Here is an 18,230-nt window from a genome sequence, read left to right as displayed (position 1 = left end):
GAATCTGTAACCAGGCGGGTGGGTGTAAGTGAATAAGTCTTTCTTTACTAAAATTCTGAATAGGAGTCACTTTGTCAACTCTTTAGGATAGGTGCGGGCCCCACCTCTGGAAGACATTGGGGGTATATCTGTCACAGTGTAAGGGGAGGGGAGGAACACCAGAAAGATAACAGAAGGAAAATTACCAGGAACGAGGTCTCAAGGCTAGGGACAGGGAAATGGTGACCACCTACGGAAACCCTAAGCCTAGCCCTGACTCCTGTCAGTATGGATAGACCCTGAAGGTTGGAATATTCATACACCAGAAACCTAGGCCCTAGAAACCTTGAAAAGCCCTAGGATTGGTGACAGGGTCCGAGACTACTGGTTCCTTCTCAGATGAACGAACCAGCATCTCCCTGAGGCCTAGTAAGCAACTTATCTTCAATAGAAAATGGATGAGCAGGAACTCGGATGAGGACAACACACCAGCTCTTCCAACTCCAGGCAGAGAATATCAACCACATGGTAAGAAGTGTGAGTCCAGACTAAATAGAGGAGCAGTGATGACCACAAGCTACACCTGAAACAAGAGGTGTGGTCATACCAACAACAACACTGCAAAGTGAAAACCGAGAGGCTGTCAGATAACCTCACGTGATGCAAGTCTCTCAGATCTTCTAACCTCTGTCACGGGAGGGATCTTGACAGTATCCTAGTGATATGCCCCCAATGTCCAAGATGGGAATACCCCTTTTAAATGGGTATTCTGGTTGTTTAAAATTATCCCCTATCCACAGGATAAGAGATAACTATTAGATCAGTGGGGTCCTTCCACTGGGACCCCCACTGATCATGAGAACGGGGGCCTTGTACCCCATGCAGCCCTCCTGAAATAAACGGAGCAGCCAGTCGGGCATGCGTGCGGCCGCTCCATTCATTTAAGGAGGCTGCAGGGGGTACAAGGCCCCCATATTCGTGTTTGTTGTGGGTCCTAAAGGTAGGACTCCAACCGATCTAATAGTTATCCCCTATTTGTGTAGATATTCTACCATCTTATACCCCTTTAAGGGTGCATTCACATGTTAGGGTCCAGTCTTGCTTTGACTGCTACACTTTACCACAATTTTGCGTTAACCTCAGCAAGAGGCTGCGATTTTACCGTAAAGTGTGAACACACGCTTAGCATTCCCGTAATAGATTTCTTCAAATGCGATGCTGTGTTTGTGCTCTAAGTGTCCTTTTTTTGCTTTTACATTTTAAGATTTTTGCTGTCAAGGCCATAACATTTGTTTTCCACACTGGGACAAATCATCTTAAAGCCTTAAAGGATCTTCTGTGAAATATGCAGGCCTGTGTGCAAATACAGTGAATATAGCAAGATAATGATATTAATTAGTGCCTCGTGGAGACAGACGGGGAATATGAAAGGAATTGTAATTAAAGTTCTAGATCTTATTAAAAGCACAATTCTGCGATGTATAAAGTAGGTCACCGTAGAGCAGCGCTAAACCTCTCGCTGCAGTGTATTTTTGGTTCGAAAAGCAAATAAGAGAACACACGATAATGCTGGATGTATACTGCCTATTCCGACAATCAGAAGGGAGCGAGATGGAGGCCGATAATTACTGTCTCGTGTGATTGGTGGACAGCAGATGTCTTCTGACCTTCAGCCCCCTCAGTGTGTTCACCGACTCTGCACCTAAACATTTGATTTCAGCCAGTCGCTCAAATGATCGGTCATGTCCCTCATTAAACAGTTCAATTACCGTTGATGTTCCCTACAGTGACCTCTACTGGAAAAATTTAGTGTTACAAGTAGCCATTCAAAACTACATGGATGAGTCCTCCAGAGTGAGAACTTGAGGGGAGTCCCAAGCAAGAACCCCCTCTGTTATGTCCATATGCCCTTGATAGGGATTGTCTAGATAGGAAACCCCTTTCAGACGGGGTATAAAATGGCTCACGCCCCTCATACGTAGGGCTCGTTCACACGACTTTGTGAAGCCCATGCGGAATGCACACGGAACGGTGCCCATGTATTGTGAATCCGCAAATGCGGTCCGCAATACGGCAACGGGCAGTACACGTTCATGTGAATGATAAGTTCAGTGTGTGATTTTCTATTGTCCAATTCATTTAGCTGTGAGGTATTGGCTTTCCAAGGTCTATTCTTTTGCTGCAGTTAAAAAGAGTCTTGGCCATTTTTCAAAACCACAGTTTACCGTAATGGGTACGCCTGCTTAGACCCATTGTATGTGTTTGGAATCGGCCTAATGTCGCATCTATCTATCTATCTATCTATATAACCTTTCAGGTTTTAGGTCTGTACAGTGAGTACGGATTTACATAAATGTGACCTCCAGTGCTCACTAGTGATGTCATGTAGGTGGGTCTAATCTGTGTGCATAGTGAGTGATGTCATCTTAATGGTCCTGCAGCAGAGCCCTGCCCCATCATTAATGTATTAGGAATTATCGACATAGCTGGAGGAAACCCCAGATAACTTGTGCTGCCGAATCAGCAATTCAATAAAGGGGTTGTACGGTGCAATGATATTGATGACCTATGATGGCCGAGGACAGGTCATCAATATCTTTGCACTGGCCGGAGGAAGAAAAGGATCTTTAGGAACATACTCCTGGCTACTTTAAGGTAATTCTGGTGGTTTGGGAGGCGTTTTTAGATGACAGGTTCCCTTTAATATTGATGACCTATCCTCAGGGTCTGACACACTGCACCCCCGCTGATCAGCTGTATAAGGAGATGGCGCGCATAGTGTCATCTCCCTTTTCTCTTCCTGCTCACCGCTGCTTTGCCATAGACTGCAGCGGTGAGAAGGAAGACTGCACTGCGCGCGCTGTCTCCTCGTACAGCTGATCGGCGGGGGTGCCGGGTGTCAGACCCTGAGGATAGGTCATCAACATTAAAGGGTTTCTGTCACCTGAAAAATGGGTATTAAGGTGGCTGACATTAGCGATGTGCTAATGTCAGCTGAACATAACTATTAGTGCCATCTCACTGCTAAAGCCTTTATTGAGAAAAACAAACTTTTATAATATGCTAATTAGCCTCTAGGACCAGGGGGGAGTTGCACCTGCAGCTATTTTAACGCCCTTCTCTTGATTGACAGGGCCAGGCAGCGCTGCTCTCCTCCCACTGGCGGTGTCTGCAGTGTAAATCTCGCGCCGTTCAGTATTCGGCGCAGGCGCAGTGAGGAAACCAGCACCCGCCGAGCGTCCTTCCCTCACTGCGCCTGGAAAGGGGTAGCAGAGGAATGTTACTTTGAATAACATTGCAGGATCTTATTCCTTGTGGAAACAGATCTGACATTAGTTTTTGTCACTGAGGATCTGTTACCCAGATTTTTTGAAACTTTTATTATTTTAACTATTTTTATTAACTATTATTGTTTGTTATTATTTTAGGTGGAAATTTTATATGTAGAATAAATGCAAACCTATGAGGCTGAACATGCAGTTTTTGGACAGATTATGGACCCAAATGACTGCTTTATACGGGAGCTTTAAGAGAGCGATGCGAAACACGTGTGCACAGATATTGCTGGGATGAAATTGGCCTCGACTGCAAGTGATGCACTTAGGAGAGAGACAGATCAATAGAGTTTAAAAATGATTGAAGGAAGCCTGTCCTTGCACAGAGCGGGAGGGTGGATGGGATGCACGGTCTTGTGTCCGGAATAGGATGGGCATATATTCATGGCAAGAATAGCTGCAAATGTTTGTGGAGGAAACAGGAAAGTTCTCATCCTCCCGTCAGCAGCTTTAATCCCTGGCACAGTGTCGTGTTATTGTTTTTTATACATCTCTTACGCTTTGTGAGTATTGTGTGGCAGCTGGGGATCGTGAGACCTCTTTTGCCCTTAGCTATTGATGTGGTAGCTCGCTGTCTCCAGACACTACTGCAGGACAATGTCTGGACAGAAGTCTGATCAATATCACTATACGGTTATATTGCCTTTTTATACGGGCAGTGCAGCAATGAAACAGTGCCAGCTTATTCTATGGCTCTATGCAGTCTTTCATATCAGTTTCAGCATGAGCAGAGCTCACAGTTTCAAGAGTCTGTTTTTTTTTTCCCCCCCCCCCCCCCCCCAAAAAAAAAAACACCCCAAAAAACAGTAATTCTCTTTAGGCTGTATTTGATTTGGCATTGCAGTTCACCCCCATTAATTTGAATAGGCATGAGCTGCAATACCAAGTGCGGCCTGTGGACAAGAGTGGCACTGTTTCTGTGTAAAAAAAAAAAAGACCCTTTATTCTGATCATGCAAAAGGGTATAAAACTAGAATCGGTAGGAATCTTTCTCTATGTTGCTTCACGTGGGGCTATTGCACCTCCTAAACCTTGAGACAAACACTCTGATGGGTCCAGAAGCTCCACAGTGGCCCAACTTGAGAGTTCGGAGAACCGTTAACTATGGACAACGTGTCTGACAACCTGTTTATAGTTTTCCTAGTAACAAGTCATCTCAGATGTCTCATCCATTCTGCTACAAGCTTCTACACTCTTCTAAAACCAATTCCCCTTCCGCATTTACTACAGATATCTCATGGACAATTGGTTGTCCCAAACTAAAATCTACAAACTACTTAAGGGGCCGTGCCACCATAACATGTTATTTTAATAAAACTCAGCGTGAAAAACGAGTTACTTTTAGAATTCACTTTCCGTTACAAAATACTCCAGTTGTGATATATATATATTTTCTACTTCATTTAAATGGCGCCCCCTAACGTTTGATCTGTTTAATAATGTGCATGTCCATCTACCTGAGGTGGTCGCACATGCTCAGTTCTATGCTTTAAAGGGAATCTGTCACCGGTTTTCTAAAGCTCTCACTTTTAAATCCTAACGGCTCCAGTGCATGCTGAACAAGTTCCCGTATTCATGAGCTCGCGGCTCTCCCCGCCCACCCATTTTTTTCCCCATATGAATTAGTAGCAGGTGGGCTCAAGATGTTTAATACAAGGTTATGGCAAAACAGGTGTGTCAAATATAGCAAGGGACTCCGCATTTTGCTAAGGGGATCTGTCACTCGCTTAAGACACCATAAAACTGGTGGCGGATTCCCTTTAACTGCCACCAACTATATCTACTCTTAGAAGCTGTGACAGCTACATGGAGAGACCGCAGCAGAGAGGACACAATCCCTGGGAAAGGGCATGTCCCGGAGTTATATAGGGAGAGAACCACAGCAGAAATGACAGATCTCTGAGCTGTGGCAGGGAGAGAGCTGCAGCAGAAAGGACATGCCCCTGAGCCACCAGCCTAAAGAGAATCTAGGAAAGCAATGAATGGGGAGATCTCTGGACCCATGTGAGGTACAGGGCTGGTTCTAGCTTTATTAGAAAGAGGCTATATGTACTATATGAATCATGGGGTAACTCCTTAAAATCTGGTGTACTGCATACATTGGACTCCTTAGTCTTTCTTGGGAATCTTGAGGGTTTGACACTGGACCTGTAGAGATATACTGCAGTCATACTTGTAGTACATATATACTGCGATACTTGTGACCGTATTGGGACAAGATTGTGTGCCCCCTCACTGCCGTCCACAAGTCCTAAGGGCTCATGCACACAAACGTTTTTTCTTTCTGTGTCCGTTCCGTTTTCTTTTTGCAGACCATATAAGGAACCATTCATTTCAATGGGTCCGCAAAAAAAAACGGAAGTTACTCCGTGTGCATTTCGTTTCCGTATGTCTGTACAGGGAGTGCAGAATTATTAGGCAAGTTGTATTTTTGAGGATTAATTTTATTATTGAACAACAACCATGTTCTCAATAAACCCAAAAAACTTATTAATATCAAAGCTGAATATTTTTGGAAGTAGTTTTTAGTTTGTTTTTAGTTTTAGCTATTTTAGGGGGATATCTGTGTGTGCAGGTGACTATTACTGTGCATAATTATTAGGCAACTTAACAAAAAACAAATATATACCCATTTAAATTATTTATTTTTACCAGTGAAACCAATATAACATCTCAACATTCACAAATATACATTTCTGACATTCAAAAACAAAACAAAAACAAATCATTGACCAATATAGCCACCTTTCTTTGCAAGGACACTCAAAAGCCTGCCATCCATGGATTCTGTCAGTGTTTTGATCTGTTCACCATCAACATTGCGTGCAGAAGCAACCACAGCCTCCCAGACACTGTTCAGAGAGGTGTACTGTTTTCCCTCCTTGTAAATCTCACATTTGATGATGGACCACAGGTTCTCAATGGGGTTCAGATCAGGTAAACAAGGAGGCCATGTCATTAGATTTTCTTCTTTTATACCCTTTCTTGCCAGCCACGCTGTGGAGTACTTGGACGCATGTGATGGAGCATTGTCCTGCATGAAAATCATGTTTTTCTTGAAGGATGCAGACTTTTTCCTGTACCACTGCTTGAAGAAGGTGTCTTCCAGAAACTGGCAGTAGGACTGGGAGTTGAGCTTGACTCCATCTTCAACCCGAAAAGGCCCCACAAGCTCATCTTTGATGATACCAGCCCAAACCAGTACTCCACCTCCACCTTGCTGGCGTCTGAGTCGGACTGGAGCTCTTTGCCCTTTACCAATCCAGCCACGGGCCCATCCATCTGGCCCATCAAGACTCACTCTCATTTCATCAGTCCATAAAACCTTAGAAAAATCAGTCTTGAGATATTTCTTGGCCCAGTCTTGACGTTTCAGCTTGTGTGTCTTGTTCAGTGGTGGTCGTCTTTCAGCCTTTCTTACCTTGGCCATGTCTCTGAGTATTGCACACCTTGTGCTTTTGGGCACTCCAGTGATGTTGCAGCTCTGAAATATGGTCAAACTGGTGGCAAGTGGCATCTTGGCAGCTGCGCGCTTGACTTTTCTCAGTTCATGGGCAGTTATTTTGCGCCTTGGTTTTTCCACACGCTTCTTGCGACCCTGTTGACTATTTTGAATGAAACGCTTGATTGTTCGATGATCACGCTTCAGAAGCTTCGCAATTTTAAGAGTGCTGCATCCCTCTGCACGATATCTCACTATTTTTGACTTTTCTGAGCCTGTCAAGTCCTTCTTTTGACCCATTTTGCCAAAGGAAAGGAAGTTGCCTAATAATTATGCACACCTAATATAGGGTGTTGATGTCATTAGACCACACCCCTTCTCATTACAGAGATGCACATCACCTAATATGCTTAATTGGTAGTAGGCTTTCGAGGCTATACAGCTTGGAGTAAGACAACATGCATAAAGAGGATGATGTGGTCAAAATACTCATTTGCCTAATAATTCTGCACGCAGTGTATTTCCATTCTGCAAAAAAATAGAACATGTTCTATTATTGTCCGCATTACAGACAAGGATAGGACTGTTCTATTAGGGGCCAGCTGTTCCGTTCCGCAAAATACGGAATGCACACGCATTCCGGACCGCAAAATACATACGGTCGTGTGCATGAGCCCTAAGAGACATGTTGTCCAACCAAAGGTCTCAGTCAGTGGATGAATGTATGAAAAAAAATTGCAATTTTTTGGGGTAAGCTTCAAAACCTATCACAGTCCTTGGATGCGCCGTCCAGTGGACACACCTGTCGGCGTGTATGTCATGGTGGTCTCTCTCCTGTAGGGTCTCCGCTTTCAATATTTCCCAGCATTTAGCTCTTTCTGTTTGCGAAACGTGTCTTTGTGATCATAACAAAGAGCATTTGAATCTGTGCTTTGTGCTGGAGCTCTGCCTGCGTCAGCTAGGCTACAGAGTGCTGAGCGGAGGACCCTTTCTAGAACCACCGTCCAAATGGTTCTCTCATGTCATTGTCCCAACTAGATGCGATTACAGGGATTGGGGGGTAACCGTCAGTGGAGAAGCGTGCTAGTCCAGGAGGTGAAATGAGATATAGCTCACTGCTAAAGCGCCTGCGTTGTCAGTCACTCAGCTTTCCCAGGTTCCTGAATTACAAGCCAGTGGATTTACGAAGCAATATGGATGGGGGATGTGTTAGTGTATACCTAGGAGGATATTAGAATCTGGGGTCTGGACGAGCTAGGTGATTACCCCAGTGGGAGCTGTCATGGCAGAGATGTTCCACAGAGACCTCAGAACTTGGTCTCCGTCATGGCCATTGTCATAGTCCAGGAGGGGTACTATTTTGTAATGATTCCTTATAGACACATTGATTTACAATAGCTAAAGTCTGTCAGTCAGGGATATTGACATTTTTTGTATTGTGGCGGCCATATTTTTATTTTTTGAAAAGAGACCACAAAACTTTCAGCCATATTGTATCTTGCCTTTGAATTAGTCCTCAGATGGTAAACTGTCCTTTTTGTCAATATGTTCAGTCCATATCGTCAGCTGCTAAAAAACCTAATTCAAAAGTGACAACTAATATGGCTGCACGTCCTGTTGGGACTTTAGCAAAAATGGCTGCCAGAAGTGAATGCAGAAAAATGGCGATACCTCTGTAAGTAAACGGGACAAAAGTACCAAATTTTGGCAAATGCACTAACTACAGATGTACTGATGTATGAACAGTTTTATATTTTAGGTGGAAATCCACTTTAATAGATTGATGACCAATCTATACGATAGTCCGACTCCTGGCACCCCTGTCAGTCAGCCGATAGAAGGGATGCTGGTGCTCCTATGACCTGTGACATCACGTCCATTGGTCGCTTGGCCTTTTGTGCCTCTCAGTCCCATAAAAGTGAATGGGGTTGAGTTGTAGTACCAAGCACGGGCAGTATACGATGTGTGGTGCTGTGCTTGTTATTCTATGAAGAAGCCCCATGGGGGCTCTTCAAAAAGCCGATTAGCAGAGGTACCAGGAGTCAGACCTCCACAATCTCATTTGGATGGGAGGATAGGTCATCATAAATATTTAACTCCCGGAAAACCTCTTTAATGTTTATTTTAATGGGGTTGTCCAAGTGTTTAATACTGATGACTTATCCTCTGGATAGGCAATTAGTATCTGATCGGTGGAGTGCCGCGGCCTCTTCCTAGGCTATTGACATCACTTTGATGAGTCATTTTGCCTAGGCACAGCTCAGTCCCAATCAAGTGATTAATGCTGAGCCGCAATACCACGCATAGGCACTATACAATGGATGGCGCTGTGCTTGGTAAGCTGCGAGAAGCCCACAGCGCTCACCAGAGCTCCGCAGCCTCTTCTAACAAGCCTATTGGCTCGGGTTCGGATGTCAGACCCCCCCTGATCAGAAACTGATGACCTATCCTGAGGACTCAGAAAACCCCTTTAAGTATGAGCACTTGCCTTGTCCATTTTGGCCTTTTCTGCTTATGTAACAGAATGAGGGTTGTCATTTTGAAGCGTCTGCGTTCTCTGAGGAAGTACTCTAACCGGTGCCTTCATTTTTCCCTACAGGGCAGCGATAGATGAGGTGGAAACAGATGTGGTAGAAATTGAAGCAAAACTTGACAAGGTGAGGAATATGAAGCACGCTCACATCACCTCCGGGTCACTATTGTCACACCTATTCAGACTCTCCTTTTAGCCTTTGCCCTACACCTCACAGCTCACAAGTGACTGACCCCCGACACAGCGGCAGCGTTACCATTGACAGGCAGCTGGGACTCCACATCTGCAAGCAGTGAGCTGGAAACATTCCTTAAAATGTTTTCCAAAGAGCTGTAGAGCATGTAAGACGTTGTGCTGAGAGAGCATTCCCGGGCTATGAGTATCCTTGCTTCTCTATGTATCCACGTATCATGGATCCGGGCTGACCTACTGCCCGTCTGGACGCCAGATGACAAAGGAACTGCTCCCATGTCTGCACACAAGACGCCCCCATTTACTGTCCCACACACAAACCCCCCTGAAGAAAAATAGAGCTGTGTCTCTTCACGTAAAATCCGATAATTCAATATATGTACTAAGGATTACCGGCAGAGCGTTTTATCGAGGTTCCCACCCCAAAACCAAATCCCAAATGCTGAATGTATGTATTTGCTTTCAGAAGGAACCATGGAAACATGTCATTCTGCAGAACAATGTAGGTTTGTGTGCCATATTGGATCTGTAGGGGGATATTTCTTTTTTAGGTTACCATGGCTACTTCCAGAATCAGGTATATCCATCGTAGTTACTGGTATTACAGTCTCAAATGGTGGCACATTTTAAGTCCCACCCGCATTCTATGAGCGATTGCCCAGATATGTCCCTTAAAGGGGTTGTCATATCAGACATCTTGCTAGAACCAGCCCTATACTTCACATGGATCCAGAGAGCTCCCCATTCATTGCTCCAATTGCTCTGCTAGACGTTATGGTGGTTGTCCGCGCCCACCACTGCTCCGCTCCTCTCACTGGGCAAGGCCACCACTGTAACACACCAGCACTGCCATCCTCCTACCCAGTGGTCCCATCTGCTAGAGTAACGCTGCTCCGTATTTCTCTATGCAGTCCTGAGACGTGTTTACTGCTGTGCCTGTAGGGCACGCACGTGCAACCTCCAGCACTTGCGCACCCTAACCTTCCCCAGCCAACAGCTGGCCACGCTGGGCTTCTTAAACCTCCTCCTGTAGGAAGGTCCCTGAGCAATGGTTTCTAGTATGCCAGTTTCCTGCAAACATGTGCTATCAGCTTCTTTGTCTTTTCCATGTACTGACTTCTGCCTGACTTCTGGATTTGACCCTGAGTTGCCTGACCTGACCCCTACCTGATTTCCATACTTACCCTGAGCTGACCACCTTGACCTTGGATTGTTTATCAGATTGCACCTGATTTGCCTGCTCTGACCTTGGCTTGTCCGTGACTACGGTTTTGCCTGATCCCTTGGTCTTTCACACTGGTGTCTATTGGCCTTCATGGGTCAGCAGTCACTTGAACAGAGACTACTCCAACAGATAGCGGCCTGGTGGTTCTCCTGCAGCAGAGTCCAAATCCCTGTACAAGAGTTGAAGGGGGAAGACCAGGGGGGCCACTTAGATGACGTCCTTAGTAGTAACCCCAAGTCACATATGTTTAAGTGACACGGTGGATCCACATATGCTTCGTAACACTAGATTTTCTTCAGGCTGGCAGCTCAGGGAGCATGTCCTATTTCAAGAGACGTGCTCTTTCTATGGAGGCATGTCCTTCTTCAAGGTATGTCCTTTCTCAGGGGGCATGTCTTTTCTGCTGCAGGCTGTAACAGAAGATCTGGCTGGTGGCAGCAGAAGAAAGGAACTGAGCATGAGAGACCTGCTTATTCAATAGCAGGATGTGCATATTGCTATACAGATTGAATACTAGGGGGCGCCATAAAAATGAAGTAAAGAGAGTAACTCACAACTGGAGCATTTTCGTAGCAGAAAGTAAATTAGTTTTTCATGATAGGTTATATTAAAATTACATTTAATGTTTGGACAACCCTGTTTATGCAAATTAGCATAGACCTTGCTCCTTGTGGCCCAGTCCCACACAAATACTAGATACACAGTGATATACATGTGGCCTATTACGTTTGTGATGTTTGTTAAGCATGCAACACTTATTAAAATATGTATGTATTACAGTTCTATACATGTCCCTGGACTTAACCATGGTAACTGGAACTTTTGTGAACTACAAACCAACTGCAAAATAGGTTAATACTTCCTGTATGTTGACATACCTGTATTGGTACGCGTTTACCCCTCTGTCGCACCGCTGATACATCCCAATTGCGCTCATGTAATCGCCGGAACTGCATGCAGGCTCTCTTCTCAGGTCTAGACCGGATATACTCCTCAGTCTTCCTGTTCACCTTCATGTACAGTATATGCAGCTGAACAGGAAGACTCGGGAACACATCTGGTCGGGACTTGAGCTGAAGAACCCTAAGCCTATCTGAGCACAGCGGAGATGGCAATATGGAGGGGCAATGAGGGGTACGTACTGAGCAGGCTTATCTTCCCTTCACATGTCAGCACACAGCAAGATTTTCACAAAATCTGGAGAACCTGTTTAATGGTCAAAAAGCTTGTCAACAACCCCTGAAATTTAGTAGGCAGCCTTACGATGGGCGGACTTGGTATTGTTAGGGAAGCTACTGTATTGTAGACCTTTTTGTTTCTTGTGTCTCACATTTTCTTTGGTCTTTTTTATAGTTGGTGAAACTATGCAGTGGGATGCTAGAAGCTGGCAAAGTCTACCTTACAACCAATAAGCACTTTGTAAGTGGCATCCGAGACTTGTCCCAACAGTGCAAGAAAGATGAGATGATCTCGGTAGGTTCTGTTTTTTCCTGGAGAAGGATTCCTTTTCTATGCTACGTATATGTACTACACAAACTACATAAAACAGCACAAAACTAGGCTTAAAGAGGACCTGTCACCGCTCCTGACATGCCTGTTTTAATAGCTTCATGCATTCCCCGTGTAATAACAATTCTGCAGCATCTATTCTTACGGCTCTATGGTGTGCTGTTCCTTTATTATTTCTACTAAAAGTTATGAATGATCTGCTAGCAGTCTGCAGTAAGGGGTGGTAACCAGTTGGGGGGGGGGGGTCCCTGCACTGATTGGATAGAGTCAGTCTGTGCAGGGACACACCCCCCAACTGGTTACCTCCCCTCTGTACCCTTACTGCAGACTGCTAGCAATTCATTCATAACCTCTAGTAGAAATAATAGAGGAATGGCACAACATAGAGATGTTCCAGAATTGTTATTACATGGGGAAAGCATGAAACCATTAAAACAGGCATGTCAGGAGTGATGATAGGTCCTCTTTAAAGGGGGATCTTTTATTTATTGTATAATGTAAAATGAAGGATTTAGGTGGTATCATGTGGGAATGGTGACACAGTGTGTGTTAGGTTGTGAGTTGGTCAACCTATACTGGATCGGTAGAGGCACAACCGCCCAATACAGGCAGCAATGAGAAAGCAATATTATATGTATAAGAAACCTTATTGTACAGTTACCCATTTGAGCATAGACTAAAAATGATGTTAAAGGGGTTGGCCCATCTCATACGCTGGAGGCATATTCTAGCAATATGCCCCAAATGTCTGATACCTTTCTCAAGAACGAAGCCCCCAAAGCTAAGGAGGGCGTATGTGCCGCTATCCTCCATTCATTTCTGTGGGACTGACGAGAAAAGCCAAACGCTGGCTCTGCTATTTCCGTCAAGCCCATAGGCGTAAATGGCGCAGTGGCTGCTATTGCACAGTGTGCTTCCCATTCATTTCTATGGGAGTGCCAAAAATAGCCGAGCCGAGCCATCCTTCACTTTGCCGGCTCCGTTCTAAAGATACAGTGCCTTGAAAATGTATTTATACCTCTTAAACTTTTCCACATTTTTTCACGTTACACCCACAAAGGTAAATGTATTTTATTGGGATTTTATGTGATAGACCAGCACAAAGTAGCAGGTATGTGAGAAGTGAAAAGAAAATGACACGTGGTTTTGAACATTTTTAATAAATAAAAATCTCGAAAGTGTGGTGTGCATTTGTATTCTGTCCCCCTGATTCAGTACTTTGTAGGACCACCTATCTCCACAATTATAGCTGCAAGTCTTGTTAAGTGAGGGACCAAAATCTCATGGAAAATTTTAAAATAGGGCAGGGGGAAACCATCTGGTCCTGGGCTCTTTTTGGGAGAGAAGCTCCATACAACCTGTTTGATTTCTTCTTCTGAAAGGGGCGGACCAGGTCCGATGCGGCTGAAGGGGCAAGAGAAGGGAGTTTTAAGGAATGCAAGAATTTCTGGGTGGCCTCCATAGCTCTCCAGTCTGAATCTGTACCATCTGGTTCATTTAAGTTGTATAGTTTAGAATAAAAGCGATGGAAAGCATTCGCGATCTCCTCAGTAGAGGTGACCATTTTACCAGATTCAGTTTTGAGTTTGTGAATGAAGGCTTTAGCTCTAGCTTTTTTGAGGAGGGGGGTCATTAACCTGCCCCCTCTGCAGGGGTAGGAATTTTGATTTTTTTCTGAATCTTCTCCACTGCGGCAATTTGCTGTAGTATACTATCTACTTCTTTTTGTTTCTCTTTTTAGTTTTGAACCAAGAGCTATAAGTATTCCCCTGATGTATACTTTAGGCGCCTCCAAGACTATTGGCACCTTCACCTCTTCTACTGAGTTTAAGTCGAAATATTCACTAAGGTGTTTGTTGATTTCCTGGCAAACCTTTTCATCATCAAGAAGGGACTCATTTAATCTCCATGACCATTCTCTTTTGGGTAATTGCGTCATGGAGAGTGTAATAGAGCAAGGGGCATGGTCAGAAATGGTAATATTACCAATGGAGGCCAATCTTGTCTGTGATAACATTGATTTTGTGGCTAGAATGTGGTCTAGTCGTTGGAAAGAATTGTGTGTAGTTGACCTAAAAGTATAGTCCCTTCAATGAGGATGAAGTTGTCTTCACAAATCAATTAAACCTACTTCCTGTAGTTTGGCATATAGCTTTCCAATTGCTCTCTGAGTGATACTGGAACGCTGTGACGATGAATCCAGCATTGAGAAAATAACGGAAATAAAGTGGCCTAAATGGGAGGAAATGCTCAAAAACCCCAAACACTGTAGCGTCTTTATAACCGGGGGAGCAATTCCTCCGCATGTGATCCGTTGCTAACAGCAATCCCCAGCAAAAAATGCATACAATGGAGGATGTCTGCAGCGGACCACAAGCACCACAAAAGCATCCGATCCAAGATTGGATAATGTGTTGATGCAAATATAAAAATACATAAATCACTGCGAAAGGTGCACCACAATGATATGCAACGGACAACACTGGCTAATCCCTCAGGCTGATGTTAAGAATGCAAGAATTTCTGGGTGGCCTCCATAGCTCTCCAGTCTGAATCTGTACCATCTCTCTAGCTGCTGTAACTATCTGGGACGTGTCCACATATGATAACACATATGCAGTTGAGGAAGGCTGGACGGGCTGAAACGCATCCTGTATATCTACTGTATTATATGGAATAAAAGAATATCATGGATTGAAAAATCAACACGTCTGCTGGGATTACTCTTTGAATTATTTGATGGGGGTTGCCCCTTCCCGTGCAGCGTAATTGGAGGATCGCGAGCTGTCTGATTTTGCGCTTTCACATATGATAACAGGCCGCAGGTTATGTCTCGTGGCGGTTCCCCCTGATTTGGCTTAGGGCGTAATGCCCTGTGGATGCGTTCCACCACTATGGCCCTTGTACCATACTCCTTCTTCTATTTTCAGATGATAGATTGAACAGTGCTCCGTAAGATGTTAAGAGCTTGAGATATTTTTTTTTATAACCAAACCCTACTTTACACTTCTCCACAACTTTATCCCTGTCCTGTCTGGTGTGTTCCTTGGTTTTCATGATGCTGTTTGTTTGATCACTAATATTCTCTAACAAACCTCTGCGGCCTTTACAGAACAACTATAGTTATACTGAGAATACATTACACACGGGTCGACTCTATTTAGTAATTAGGTGACTTAGGGGTATCAAAGTACAGGGGGTTGATTACAAATGCATGCCACACTTTTCAGATTTTATTTATTAACAATTAAGAAAACCATGTGTCATTTTCTTTTCACTTCACACAAACTTTCTACTTTTGTATTGGTCTGTCACATAAAATCCCAATGAAATACATTTACTGTGGGTGTAATGTGGAAAAGTTCAAGGGATATGAGTACTTTTTCAAGGCACTGTAGGTGCAGGTCCCAGATGTGGGACCCGCACCCATCAGACATGCGATATGCCCCCAATGCATGAGATGGGCCAACCCCTTTAATGTTTTGTCTATGCTGGACCAGGGTCAGCCTTGCACATAAAAATGCATTCAACAAAAGCCACCTTTTTTATGAATAGTTAGATTTTTCTATTTCAAGGGATTGTTCTGCAGTCAAATAGAGATACTAAAGTAATGGGAGAGAGTTGCATTCATATTTTTTTAGGTATGCTTAGAATATGACCTGATGTTAATTTTCTTTCAGGAGTGTTTGGACAAATTTGGGGATAGTCTACAGGAAATGGTCAATTACCATATGGTAAGAAATATGGCATTTTGAATGTATATACTTTGTATGTGTATTAGGAGTACCTTCTACAGCTTATATACACCTGCTTCATATGGATGTATTTGGCGAATTAGCATTTAATAATTAAAATGACTTTTCAGGACTTTAATATTGATGGCCTACCCTTAGGATGGGTGATCAGCATTTGATCAGTAGGGGTATGGGCTGACTCATGGCACCCCCATCAGTCAGGCAAATGAAGCAGACTTCTGCATTGCCTCAGTCCATTCATTTTATGCCTAGCGCTGTACATACGGTTCTGGCTTTGGGCTGTCCATGATACTACAGCTCAGTCCTATTCATTTAATGGTTGCAGTAGCAGGCGCAGCCACATCCTGATGCACAGCGCTGTACCTGGTCAAACAATGAAAGGGATAAGGGGCTTGACTGAGTGATTTGACCTCATCATTCATCTGACTTCGGAATCCTATAGGCCCCATACACATAACAGACAACTGGCCAAACCGACCAATTCTGGCCTCCTGACGAAGTGATGTTGGAGGAAAGACGGATCGGGCATGTTGAGTTTCAATGCCTGATCCTTTTTCTCTCATCTGGCACTGGCTTACTCCTCTGCACTGACAACACTTTGCCGTGCCCAACGTGCGTGTGTATAGAGAAGTCAGGGGGAATAGCTGTTGGCTGAATGAGTGCTATTGGAAGATACATGGGCATGAGTTTGTTATCTGATAATTCGTAATGTTTGATAATCCAGTAATTTTGTTACTGGATTAGAGGGCTGACTTTGGTCCTGTTCTGAGTTCCTCCTGCCTTTCCAGTATATTTGATGAGATGAATAGTGCCGTCGCAAAATGGTTCTTTCCATCAGAAATATTGAAAACCTGACGGACCCCATTAAAGTCCAGTGAGACCCGTTATCAGACGGAACCTTTACAGCGCGCTGACCATCATGCTAGTGTGAACAGGTCCTTGGAAATGGTGGAAGGAAATGTCTTACCCTTTCCTCCTTCTTCCCTTTGGGATCTCAGTTTTCCTACCAGACAAGAAAACAATGCAGGTGTTGGAAAACCTACAACTTCTCTATTTTTTTTGCTAAACTGCAGTTACATTCTCTCCTGCCCGCCAGGACACTGTAGCTTTGCCGTCAGTGTCTCCTGAGAGTTGTAGTTCATCCAACGCTGAAGAGCACAGATATCCTCTTACAGTTTTTAGCAGCTCTTGTCGTCAGCAAGGGGGTTAAATGGGGAAGCAAAATGGTGTGCTCTGCTTCTTTGAAGCACTCATCTCATTTGCCTTTAGAGACTAGATTATTCCAGGGATTGCTACGCACATCTGCTCGCCCGGCTGGGTGTTGCATAATCTCAGGGACGGCGGCGCCAGATGTTACACTCTTCACAGACCAGGAAATGAGAGAGGATCATGTCACCGCTTTCCAATTTTTCACCCTAAATCAGACAGTTGACATTTTATGGGAACCAGCACATGGAGGGATCAGTCTTAAAGAGACTCCAGTTGATCATTTTGTAATGTTAAGGATGTGGCTGTGGGAGATAAATGACCAGGGAGGGGACGTGTCATGTTATAAATGGGTGTAACGCCTGGATTCATGCTGGACGTAAAGCCGTATTAATATCTGTTTTTATTACGTCTTCTGCCCCATTGCTGCCAAGATGGTGCCACTTCGGGTACAACACCCAGGTCTACAGTGTGGACTGCCAGACGTAGGTTAGGCTACTTTCACACTGGTGTTTTGGTTTCCGTTTGTGAGATCCGTTCAGGGCTCTCGCAAGCGGCCAAAAACGGATCAGTTTTGCCCTAATGCATTCTAAATGGAAAAGGATCCGCTCAGAATGCATCAGTTCGCCTCCGTTCCGCCTTGGAGGCGGACACCAAAACACTGCTTGCAGCGTTTTGGTGTCTGTCTGATGAAACTGAACCAAGCGGATCCGTCCTGACCCACAATGTAAGTCAATGGGGACGGATCCGTTTTCTCTGACCCAATTTGACACAATAGAAAACTGATCTGTCCCCCATTGACTTTCAATGGTGTTCAAGACAGATCCGTTTTGGCTATGTTAAAGATAATACAAACGGATCCGTTCTGAACGGATGCAGATGGTTGTATTATCTGAACGGATCCGTCTGTGCAGATCCATGACGGGTCCGCACCAAACGCGAGTGTGAAAGTAGCCTTAGAAGGAGACTCTTTTGGCCTTCATCTGGGTGATATTAGCCTATGGAGACATGTAGTGGGTTCATTGGGAACTTTAAAGGCTTATACACTAAATAG

The 18,230-nt window shown here is 44.3% G+C and overlaps 1 protein-coding gene across 4 annotated transcripts in view; it reads left to right on the top strand.

Annotated features, from left to right (window-relative positions):
• The window catches only part of ACAP3 (ArfGAP with coiled-coil, ankyrin repeat and PH domains 3), a 156,682-nt gene that overhangs the window by 64,141 nt on the left and 74,311 nt on the right, over positions 1-18,230 (top strand). For all 4 annotated transcript variants that reach the window (XM_040427696.1, XM_040427715.1, XM_040427704.1 and 1 more), the window contains exons 2-4: positions 9,356-9,413; positions 12,060-12,179; positions 15,896-15,949. In XM_040427696.1, the coding sequence (XP_040283630.1) occupies positions 9,356-9,413; positions 12,060-12,179; positions 15,896-15,949 (232 nt within the window). The remainder of the gene's footprint in view (positions 1-9,355; positions 9,414-12,059; positions 12,180-15,895; positions 15,950-18,230) is intronic.

The sequence above is a fragment of the Bufo bufo genome, chromosome 1, assembly GCF_905171765.1.
Source record: "Bufo bufo chromosome 1, aBufBuf1.1, whole genome shotgun sequence".
Classification (NCBI taxonomy): domain Eukaryota; kingdom Metazoa; phylum Chordata; class Amphibia; order Anura; family Bufonidae; genus Bufo; species Bufo bufo.
The sequence above is the reverse complement of the archived record's forward strand: the minus strand, read 5'-3'. Positions and strand labels throughout refer to the sequence as shown.